General features: G+C 42.4%; 1 protein-coding gene across 1 annotated transcript in view; it reads left to right on the top strand.

Moving 5' to 3' along the window:
* Positions 1-5,387: 5,387 nt before the first annotated feature.
* RBL2 (RB transcriptional corepressor like 2) overlaps positions 5,388-12,377 on the top strand; it is a 31,781-nt gene continuing 24,791 nt past the window's right edge. Inside the window, exons 1-3 of the mRNA XM_029924100.1 lie at positions 5,388-5,737; positions 8,684-8,814; positions 11,567-11,767. Of these exons, the coding sequence (XP_029779960.1) occupies positions 5,498-5,737; positions 8,684-8,814; positions 11,567-11,767 (572 nt within the window). The 5' untranslated portion in view covers positions 5,388-5,497. The remainder of the gene's footprint in view (positions 5,738-8,683; positions 8,815-11,566; positions 11,768-12,377) is intronic.

Below are 12,377 nucleotides of genomic sequence, written 5' to 3'. Positions count from 1 at the left end.
TAACTGGAAATTTGTATCTTTTGACCACCTTCACCCATTTTGCTCACTCCCTACCCTTTGTTTCTTGCACTACCAGTTTTTGCCTTTGTATTTATGAGTTTATTTGTTTTTAGATTTCACATATAAATGAGATTATATGTACTTGTCTTTCTCTGCCTTCACTCAGCATAATGCCCTTAAGGTCCATCTGTGTTGTCATAAATGGCAGATTTCCTTCTTTTTTTTTTTTCTGTTTTTTATTTATTTTTGAGAGACAGAGAAGATAGCGTGAGCAGGGGAGGGGCAGAGAGAGAGGGAGACACAGAATCCGAAGACAGCTCCAGGCTCTGAGCTAGCTGTTAGCACAGCGCCCAGTGCGGGGCTCAAACCCACGACCTGTGAGATCATGACCTGAGCCAAAGATAGACGCTTAACCCACTGAGCCCCCCAGGCGCCCCATATACATTTTATTTATACATTCATCCATCGATGAACACATAGGTTATTTTCATGTAATTAATGCCGCAGTGGACATGGAGGTGTAGATATCTCTTCAAGATCCTGATTTCAATTCCTTTGGATAAATACCCAGAAATGATATTGCTGGATCAGATGGTAGTTCTATTTTTAATTTTGGGGGGAACCTCCATTATTGTTTACCAAAGCAGCTTCACCATTTTACATTCCCACCAACATTGCACAAGGGTTTCCTTTTCTCTAGATCCTTACAAATGCTTATTTCTTATCTTTTTGAGAATAGCCATTTTATTAGGTGTGAAGTGATATCTCGTGCTTTTGATTTGCATTTCCCTGATGATTAATCATGTTGAGCACCATTTGTATGTCTTTTTTGGAAAAACGTCTATTCAGATCTTCTATTTTTCTTTTTTACTGGAATTGTTTGTGTCTATTGAATTGTATGAGTTCTTTATATATTTTGAATGTTAATCCCCTCTCAGATATATGACTATGATTTGCAAATATTTTCTCCCATTCCTTAGGTATTCTTTTAATTTCGTTGATTTTGTTTTTGCTACACAGAAGCCTTTTAGTTTGATGTTTTTTAAAACTATGTTTTATTTTGTTTTTTATTTTTGCTTTTGTTGCTTTGCTTTAAGCATCAATTCCAGAAAATCAAGGCCAAGTCCAATGTTGAGACGCTTACTAACTGTGTTTTCCACTAGGAGTTTTGTGTTTTCAGGGCTTATGTCCAAGTCTTTAATACACTCCGAGTTGATTTCATGTATCATGTAAGACACACATGATCCAGTTTCATTCCTTTGCATGTGGCCATCCAGTTTTCTTAGCACTATTTATTGAATAGACTATCCTTCTCCCAATGAAAATTCTTGGCTCCTTCATTGTAAATTAATTGACCATAGATATGTGGCATTATTTCTGGGCTTTTTATTTTGTTCAGTGATCCATGTGTTTGTGTTTTATGCCAATACTATACTGTTTTGATTACTATTGCTTTGCAGTGTAGGAAATCAGGAAATGTGATGGCTCCAACTTTGTTCTTCTTTCTCAAGGTTGCTTTCGTTTGGGGGGACCATTTTTGGCCGTGATTTATTTCCTTTTTAAAATATTTATCTCAAAAATGAATAAATGTTAAAAAAAAATAAAAGGGGCACCTGGGTAACTCAGTCAGTTAAGCGTCTGACTTGGGCTCAGGTCATGATCTTGCAGTTTGTGGGTTCGAGCCCCTCATCGGGCTCTGTGCTGACAGCTCAGAGCTGGGAGCCCACTTCAGATTCTGTGTGTCCCTCTCTCTCTGCTCCTCTGCCACTCGCACTCTCTCTCTCTCTCAAAACTAAATAAATATTTTAAAAAATTTTTAACATTTATTCATTTTTGAGAGAGAGAGAGAGAGAGAGAGAGAGAGAGAGAGAGAGAACACAAGCAGGGGAGGGGCAGAGAGAGACACACGTACACACAGAATCCAAGCTGTCAGTACAGAGCCAGACATGGAGCTCGACCTCACGAACTCTGAGATCATGACCTGAGCTGAAGTCGGCTGCTTAACTGACTGAGCCACCCAGGCACCCCAGTTGTGATTGATTTTGTAAACTGACTCAATTAATGTCCATGTTCTCCACTCAAATTAACAATTTATTCCAGGTGACCTCAGTCAGATTAACAATTTATTCCAGCTTCCCTGTGTGTTCCATCCAGTGTCTGTAGTTCATGCTTGGCTTGGATTTTTGGCAGGCAGATTCTCATTCATAATAGGGGAAGTTGGTTGAAAGAAGTAGACCTTCTGGGCTTATGGTATCCGCCCATAAGGGACCCGAATACCTGACTAGAATTCATCACAAATACCATGCTAGTTAACTCAGGTCTCAAGAGACTCTCAGAGCCCAGGTGAAATAGAAATGTGGCTCAGCCTTGCCTGAGTACATAGTGCCCTCGACTGAAAGCTGAAAACCAAGGGTTTCTGCTGGTACCAGCACATGGTTCTTTGAAAACTTGTGAAGACACGTAGGCACATGCAAACACAGTTGAAGCCACAGTGGCAGGAACAGCCATCTGATCGCTCAGTCTGAAAGGAATACTACACTTCTAGCTTCATGATCACAGGAAATACATTTAAATTGTTTTTCAATTTAAGAATAATGACATATCCTATTCTATCAGTTTCAGGTGTGCCTCGTAGTGATTCACTGTTTTATACATTATGAAAGGATCCTCACGATAAGTCTAATGACCAACTGTCACCATACAGAGTTATTAGAATACTATTGACTATATTGCCTATGCAATGCATTACATCCCCATGACTTACTTACCTTGTTAACTGGAAGTTTGTACCCTTTAATCCCCAAACTTAAATGTCCAGTGTAGGTGGGAATGTAAAATGATACAGCCACTTTAGAAAAAAAATTGGCAGTTTCTTATACAGTTTAATATATACCATATAACCCAGTAATATCATTCTGTTTCAGTCTGCTAGGTTGACTTCTCCCTCTGTGTTCATGTGGCCTTTCTTCTGTCTGTGCATATGGCTTTCTTATAAGGCCACACATTTGATGACCTCATTTAACCTTAATCATCTACTAAAAGCCCTATCTCCAAGTACAATCACATTGGGGGTTAAGGCTTCAGAATATGAATTGGGGGAGACACAAACTTTCAGTCCATAGCACACTCCTAGGTATTTACCCAAGAGTAATGAAAAACCTGTGTTACACAAAACCATTTACGTAAATGTTAATGGTAGCTTTTCTCATAATCGCCCCAAACTGGAAACAACCAAGATATTTTCAGATGTCTTCAACCTTTGGATGAATAAATACACGTTGGGACATTCATCCAATAGAATACTACTTATCAATAAAAGGAACAAACACTACCAGCACATGCAACAACTTGGAGGAAGCTAAAAGACATTATGCCAAGTTGAAAGATGTCAGGCTCTAAGGCTACCTATTGTATGATTACATTTATATGACATTTTAGAAAATAGGAACATCTATAGGGACAGAAAATTGGTCCACGGTTGCCAGGGGCTATGTGATGAGGGGTTTACCATTACGGGGCAGTAGGAAACTTTTCAGGTGACAGAAATGTTCTATAGTTTGATTGTGGTGAACATAACTATATATATTTGTCAAAATTCATAGAACTGTACGCTTGCAAGAATAAATTTTACTGCATGCAAATTATAACTAAATGAATCTGCCGTAAAAGAATACACAGAAGGATACTTTAAAAATTCATTTGTATGTATGGTTTTTCTGAAAGTAAATAGGAAAGAAATCAATAAAGAACTTTCAAGCACAAAACATATTAGGATATAATTTTGTTGGAATGGGAATATGAGGTAAAGGAGAAAAATGATAAAGAATTTCTAATTGTTAAAGAATTTTGTTCATGTAATTTTATTTATTTATTTTTAAATTTTTAAAAATGTTTTTATTTATTATTGAGAAGACAGAGTGAAACAGAGCATGAGCAGGGGAGGGGCAGAGCGAGGGGGAGACACAGAATCTGAAGCAGGCTCCAGGCTCCGAGCCTTCAGTATAGAGCCCGATGCAGGGCTCAAACCCTTAGACCGCGAGATCATGACCTGAGCCGAAGTCGGCCACTTAACCAACTGAGCCACTCAGGCGCCTCTGTTCATGTAATTTTAAATGTTTATTTATTTATTTTGAGAGAGAGAGCCTGCAAGCAGAGGAGGGGGAGAGAGAGAGAGAAAGCGAGAGAGAATTCCAATCAGGCTCCATGCACTGGGCGCAGAGCTCAGTGTGGGGCTCAAATCCACAAACTGTGAGATCATGAACTGAGCCGAAATAAAGAATCAAACGCTTAACTAACTGAGCCACCCAGGCACCCCTTGTTCATGTATTAAAAAAATTTTGTTTTTGTTAACATTATTTATTATTGAGAAACAGAGAGAGACAGAGCATGAGCATGGAAGGGGCAGAGAGACCGGGGAGACACAGAATGGGAAGCAGGCTCCAGGCTCTGAGCTGTCCACACAGAGCCCGATGTAGGGTTCAAACCCAGAATCCATGAGATCATGACCTGAGTAGTGGGGGGCTCAACTGACTGAGCCACCCAGGCGCCCCATTGTTCATGTATTTTTAAAGTGGATGATAGTGAGTATCAAATTGTTATGATAGAGTCCATTGGATATATTTAAAGTTTAGTAACAGTTTTATTTTAAAAGGCTTATATTTACGTGTTGGATATTACACCTGATAAATTTTTTAATGAAATATTTTAGATGTCAACTTTTAAATATGCTAGAAGGTGAGGCACCTGGGTGGCTCAGTCAGTTGAGAGATCGACTTTGGCTCGGGTCATAATCTCATGGTTATTGAGTTCAAGCCCCGAGTTGCACTGTGTGTTGATAGTTCAGAGCCTGGAGCCTGCTTCGGAATCTGTGACTTCCTCTATTTCTGCACCTCCCCTACTCATGCTGTCCCTCAAAATATAAATGTTAAAAATTAATATATGCTAGAAGGTAATTCTTTTAGGAGGACAGGATCAGAAAGTTTCCAGATCACACACACATTAAATTTTTTAATATTTATTATTTATTTTTGGGAGAGAGAGAGAGAGAGAGAGAGAGAGAGAGAGAGAGAGGCCACCCTCGCTTGCTATTATCCTTATTTTTGAGATAAGGACACCCAGATATTGAGTATTAATTTTGGAGACACCTTGGACACTGAATCATCAGAAGTTGATGTTTTTTTCTCTTCAATACGGTCCAGCTGAATGATCCCAACATGAGGGCCTACTCAAAACGTAGCGAAGCCTTTTTTATTTTAGCCCAAGGAAAACAAGAGGAGTTTAGTTTTTAAGTATGATTTTTGACCTCCGTGGGCTTCCGGCCCGAACTACATTTCCCAGCAGGACTTGCTCAGAACTACGGGTGCCTACTTGAGGTCTAGCTTCCTTGGTGGCGGCGCAGTCGCGGTGCAGACGACCGACGGGCGGGCCCTTCGCGGTTTGAATGGCTGCGGGCCCGGGGCCTCAGCTCACCTGAGGACCTGCCGCTCAGGGGTGCGCGATGCCGTCGGGAGGCGACCAGTCGCCGCCGCCCCCGCCTCCTCCTCCGGCGGCGGCAGCCTCGGATGAGGAGGAGGAAGACGACGGCGAGGCGGAGGACGCCGCGCAGCCGACCCGCTCGCCGGCCCTTCAAACCCTGCAGCGGTTCGAAGAGCTGTGCAGCCGCCTAAACATGGACGAGGCGGCGCGGGCCGAGGCCTGGGACAGCTACCGGACCATGAGCGAGAGCTACACGCTGGAGGTGCGCTGGTGGGGAGGAGACGAGGGGCTTCCCGGGCCTAGTCGCCGCGCCCCGCCGCGGGGATGGGCCCCTCCCCTCCGCGGGTCGGGCGCCCGGCGGGGACCCTCGGGCCGGCCCCGGGTCTCCGGTCCCCAGCCTGGAGGGCGGCGGGGGGTCCTCCCTGTGCACCCTAGTCCTGGAGACCCGGCTGTCGGAAGGCTCCTAGCGGCCCAGAGAGTGTCCCGCGTCTCGCAGCTGTTCCCTTTCGGGTTCCGAGCGGGGAACATTTCTTGCCCTAAAGCGGCATCGCGGGGCTGAGGTCGTGCCGGGGTCACGGTCGCAAAAACGACAACCACCTGGTTGGCCGACTGAACAGGTGCGGTGGTTAAGACCGCAAGGAGAAGGGGAGGAGACTTGGCCGTGCTCCCGCGGGGAGTAACCCGAGTTTAGCGCCTGGGCTGCTAGGCGTCTCTGTCCGTTCCTTCCCTGCTGCACCCAAGCGCCTTTGTCCTGGCCTCGCCCCCGTGGAGTAAACGCGTCGTCAAGTTTCGGGGGGCTGTGCTTGTGCGGAAACTGTGTTCGTCTCTTTCGGGCAAGCTGCACGGGCTTTCTGCCTTTCTGGGCAGAGACACACGCCCGCGTTTGTCCCCAGGAAGCTGGGGCTGCGACGACCTTGAGGGCATTTTGGTCACCCCCAGTCGTTGCGCAGGACCCCACAGCCGCTGTGATTTAGGTTTGTTGTGTCCCTTTCTTCGGATGGGGCTCGCAGATGAGAAAAATAGCCATTCCAGCCAGTGAGGCTCGACCCTGCAGGCACCTCCCCTTTATGGACCAATGGGAAGTGACGCGGAAGTCTGGCTTGTTTATCAGCTGTTTGCTTGTGTGTGGCTTTGAACTGGAGGTCGTGTGGTTTCCTTAGGCTGTTGTACAGTCTGTGGGAAGAGTAAGGCACATGGGCTCAAAATGGGAGGGCCTCCCCAAAGTATCATTTAATTAGAATAGGATGTTTCTGACTGTATGACTCACTGAGGTTACTTTTTATTCTTGCATGAATAGAATTTTATTTCAGTTCCTTTTCCCTGAAGTTAAATGTGGGGGGAAGGGGGTTGGAAGGCCGAGTAATATACTGTCTATAGAACTTGACGGACCTAGGTGATAGTGGACAATTAACCAATCCACTCAATTTTGTGACATGTAAATTCGAGATTCTTGGTACCTACGGCACAGAGTTGTTTTGAAGGTTTAATAAGGTGATGTGCAGTTTCTGTCGTGGACAGTGCTTGCGCCTTAGGGTTTGCCCCGTTCTTCCGTATCCTTAGGTGATGTGGGGGGCCAGATTCCTATTTATATTTCTTGGTGGTTCTGTGGTCGTGGTTCCTGTGGCTCTTTGGTTATGGGCATAATTGTTTCCAAAGGAGCCCTCATTTTATCCTCACGATAATCTTTTAAATTACATAGAACAAGTACTCTGACCGCACAGTCGAGGTGTCTCAACTCGCAGGGGTTAAGTTGTATGAAGTCCAGTGTTAGATAAGTAAGTGGCAAATAATACTATATTATTTTTCTTTCTTTTTTTAAAGAATAAACAAAAAGATTTTTTTAATTTTTTAATGGTTTTATATTTATTTTTGAGAGACAGAGAGAGACAGTGCGAGCAGGGGAGAGTCAGAGAGAGAAGGAGACATAGACTGAAGCAGGCTCCAGGCTCTGAGCTGTCAGCACAGAGCCCGACGCGGGGCTCGAACCCACAAACCATGAGATCATGACCTGAGCTGAAGCCAGACACTTAACTGACTGAGCCACCCAGGGGCCCCAACAAAAAGTTTTTAATGTTTATTTTTGAGAGAGAGAGAGACAGACAGACAGACAGACAGAGCATGAGTGGGGGAGGGCAGAGAGAGACAGGGAAACAATCTGAAGCAGGCTCCAGGCTCTGAGCTGACAGCACAGAACCCTTAGCTGGTTGGAACTCACTGACCAGGGGATCATGACCTGAGCTGAAGTCAGACACTTAACTGACTGAGCCACCCAGGCACCCCAGTATATTATTTTTCAAAACACATTTGATTACTCAGTGTTTTAAAAAAGACTTGCATATCAGATTCTCAGCTCAGTTTACCCAGGAAATGAATGAATATTCATTTATCAATTTTTTTTTCTCCTCTTCTTGGCCAGATACTTTTGTAGATGGTGGGGACAGAGCAGTGAGTAAAACTTAAAACCTGCCCTCATGGAGCTTGTAGTCAGGGATGATGTAAGATAACGAAGTCAGTCTTGTGGAAAATAAAGCTCATGTGATATTTAATACAGAGCATTGGTTATAGAATTTTATTCTCTGATTTTTCGTATTTCCTGTGTTTTCTCATAGCCCTCAGATAAGGAAATTGAGGCTGACTGTTCATTTGTCTCACAGGGGGACCCCCCCCCCCCGCAAGGCACACGTACTGAGAGCGTGAGCCAGGTAGAATCTTTATTGCCTTTTTGATCTTGCAGGTTACATAGCATCATCTTCGCCTATGCTCTTGGTTGAGATAGTTCAAGACGAGGGCACAGAACACAGATTCCTATCTCCCAGGGTAAAAATGTCACTGTCACAGTATAAGAGCACATGCAGTGGAGGCGCCACTGAAAACACAGTTTCCCACAGATGTAAAAGTAGCACTTTCAGTTTAATCATCAAAGTTTTTTTATGTTTTTATTTATTTTTGAGAGCGAAAGAGACAGAGCATGAGCATGGAGGGGGCAGAGAGAGAGACGGAGACTCAGAATCCAAAGCAGGCTCCAGGCTCTGAGCTGTCAGCACAGAGCCCAATGCGCGGTTCGAACTCAAGAACCATGAGATCATGACCTGAGCCGAAGTTGGACACTCAGCTGACTGAGCCACCAGGCGCCCCGGTCGTCAAAGTTTTTTATATTGACATGTATATATAGTCGTTAGGTAAAACTCAAGTTTCTTTTCTTTTACAGGGAAATGATCTTCACTGGTTAGCATGTGCCTTATATGTGGCTTGCAGAAAGTCGGTGCCAACTGTAAGCAAAGGGACGGTTGAAGGAAACTATGTATCTTTAACTAGAATCCTACGATGTTCGGAGCAGAGGTAACTATGTCAGAGTTTGAAAAGTAGAGTGTGACAAATATAAAAGCTCAAAAATCATGGAGATAGAATTCTCTTTGTTTATCATTTCTAGGGCGTTTGTTCCTATAGAGTCCTGAATTTAGAGACTAGGTTATGGTTTTCCTTTACCACATCTACATTAGGATCCATTATATTTTACTTCTTTTGTGGAAAGTTTTGAAATTTTAATGTATTAAGACTTGTACGGCGGCACCTGGGTGGCTTGGTTGGTCAAGTGCCCAACTCTTTGTTTTTTCTTTTTTTTTTTTTTTTAACATTTCTTTATTATTGAGAAACAGGGACAGAGCATGAGCATTGGAGGGGCAAAGAGAGGGGGAGACACAGAATCTGAAGCAGGGTCTGAGCTGTCAGCACAGAGCCCCATGTGGGGCTTGAACCCATGAGCAGTGAGATCATGACCTGAGCTGAAGTCAGACGCTCAACTGACTGAGCCTCCCAGGCGCCCCTCGACTCTTGATTTCAGTTCAGGTCACCATCTCACAGTTCATGAGTTTTGAGCAGCGCATCGGGCTCTACGCTGGCAGTATGGAGCCTGCTTGGGATTCTTGCTCTCTCTCCCTCTCTCTGCGCTCCTTCTCCGCTCACTCTCTCTGAAATAAATAAATAAACTTAAAAAAAAAAAGACTTGTATGAAGAGTATACTATTAAAGGTTAGGTCTTATTATTGTGTGATATTGGGAGAATTCTAAATAAGGATATTAGAGAAACTTTAGGAAATAGTCTGAATTATAAAGGTAAATAAAATAAAGTATTAAACTTAGAACTACATGCCCAGGATGTATATCTTAATATATATGGAATGTGTAACAACTTCTCCATTTGCTGCTTGGGGGGAATATATGACACTATTATGATCAGTTTCTGAAAGGGTCAAATCATGTTTTAAAGAAGAGGCAGAAATTGCTTTTTCTATTTGTTGTGTAATTGAATTGATGACATTTATTATTTGTGCCTTTTGGGTGACTTTTCTCTTATGGCTTATTAAAGATTGGTGGGAAAAGGATATTTGGCAATTTGTGGGGGGAAAACCACTGTCAAAATTTATGTATCTGATGGTTTAAAAAATCACTTACTGTTAAAATAATTAACTAGAAATGTAATATTTTAGCTGTAGCCTATTTAACCTTGAACTCCATCCTGAGTTATATTTAGGCCTAAGAACAAGAGGCAGTGCATAAAGAGTTGAACACCTGGTCTGCAAACCTGCAGAAGTGGATTTAAATAAGGTGCAAAAGTATAATCATTATGGAGAAGAAAAGTGGATGCAGGGTAATCAAGTTAAGTGACAGACAAGGAACTTTAGAAGCAATGGTCAAATTATGAGACCATCACAAACCATAGTAAATTGGATATTTCTCACATTTAAATGCATGTAATCTAGTCGTAGGCTTCAGTTGTGTTTCCATTTCAAAAACTCACTTTCTATCTTTAAATTTTACCTCTGGGTTCAGATTATTTACTTTTCTGCCATAGTGGACTAAAATGGATTAAAAATGATGAGTATGTTGGGAGAAGATACAATATGTATAAATAACAAAAGATCCATGTCCAGATTTATATAAAGAACTGCTAACAAATGGTTGCATGATTGACGACTAAATGGGTACTGAAAATGGGTTAAGAATGTGATTTCACAAAGCTCAAAACTCAGCTGATAGATGTATATAAAGAAGTTCAATCTCAACTGGTAATAAGGAAGTTCAAAGTGAAAGCAGGGTACCTGTCGTTCTCCTCAGGTCAGGGAAATTTGAAGGCCGACAAAACCAGCTCTAGTCACTGTGGGGGACAGGAAGTCCGTCTGGCCGGTGTGTGCTGGTGAGAGTGTTAGTTGGCCTGGCTGCTCAAGGGGCCGATTTGGCGTCTCCGGCAAAGCCGAGGATGCACGGTCTCTGACTCCGCAAGTCTGCATCTTGGCATTGTCCCCAAGGAAGCTCTTACACACAGGTGCCAGAATGTGTTTATTACAGCATTTTTTGTGTTACAATGTAAAATCAGAAACCTCAGTTTGCACCAGTTGGGGAATGAATGCAAAAAATCATGGTAGTTCATATGCAGGCGTATTTTTAACAATTAAAATGAATGGACTAGATCTGCACGCATTAATGTTAACCTCAGAAGCATTGAATGAAAAAGCAAGTTGCTGAACGCTGCTTACAGTGTGATACCATTTATAGGAAATCTTAAAGCCACAGGTAAAGATGATAGTACTTAGTGTTTATGGATGCATATAGATGTGTATAGTAGGGGCATTAAGCAGTAAGTATATAAAAACAGGGATGGGGAAGAGTCAGACTCACTTGAGAATGGTGGTCATCTTTGGGAAAAAGAGGGTTCGATGGGTTCAGGGAGGAGTGCAAACGAGAAATTGGCTGTTTCCGTTGAACCTGAAGCAAACATGGCAGGATTTATTCCATGTGTTAATGTTTGTTAAATCTGGCAGTTGGGCCCATAAGTCTTGGTTACATTGCTCTAGTGAATTGTTTTGCATTTTTATATATTTCATAGCTTAAAAACTCAGGTCATCTCTGAAAAAAAGTAGATTAGGAAAATCAGAGAAAACACACCACTCTGTATCTAGCTAGTCAGAGGCAGGGGTGGGATTTTACAGTACTGTCTAAAAGTAATGTCATGAGTTCATTTTGGTGTAATAATATTTGTATAGCCTACCTTTGTGTTGATTTTGAAAATAACTCCTGTTTATTTTTAATATCAGCTTAATTGAGTTTTTTAACAAGATGAAGAAGTGGGAGGACATGGCGAATCTCCCCCCACATTTCAGAGAGCGTACCGAGAGGCTAGAAAGAAACTTCACGGTGTCAGCGGTAATCTTTAAGAAATATGAGCCCATTTTTCAGGACATTTTTAAATATCCTCAAGAGGAACAGCCCCGTCAACAGAGAGGAAGAAAGCAGCGGTAAGTCTCTTTTATATTTGTTAGGAGTACACACCTTTAAAATCTGTGCTGCAGTTTTGATCCCTCGGTTTGTGTCACTCCATGTATTTTGCTAGTCTTAAAAAAAATGGGATTTCATAAATAATCTTTCTTTCCTATGCTCTCTTTTAGTAATAATTTTTGCTTCTCATTGTATGTTGGCCGTGAAGAATTTGGCTTCCTTCATACTGAAAGCACATGGGATTATTGTTTCTATAAACTTTCCCACTTCATTTAAGCAACCCAGAATGCAAACGTCAGACCTTATGTGTTTTCACCAGTTAGCCACATGGGTGTAGCATTTGACTCCTTAATTTTCTGTGAATGGCTATGTTGACTGTTACTATTATTTTCTGTATAATATCAACTATTTCTATTATTTGACTTTTATGTCAGATGTAGTAGGCGATAATCCCCTCCAAACTGACTTCTGTATGCATTTTGATGTGTTCGACCTATCAAGAGTAGAGAGACCGGACGGAGGGAGAATAGGGGGACAGAAACGATTATGACTTTGCTCTTTCTGAGCATGTCTTCAAAATCTGTAGCCTCACTCTGGCTCAGCGCTTTCCATCTTTCCTGATAGATAAAG

Source organism: Suricata suricatta, chromosome 16 (assembly GCF_006229205.1).
Source record: "Suricata suricatta isolate VVHF042 chromosome 16, meerkat_22Aug2017_6uvM2_HiC, whole genome shotgun sequence".
Taxonomy (NCBI): domain Eukaryota; kingdom Metazoa; phylum Chordata; class Mammalia; order Carnivora; family Herpestidae; genus Suricata; species Suricata suricatta.
This window is presented reverse-complemented; position numbering and strand designations above follow the sequence as displayed.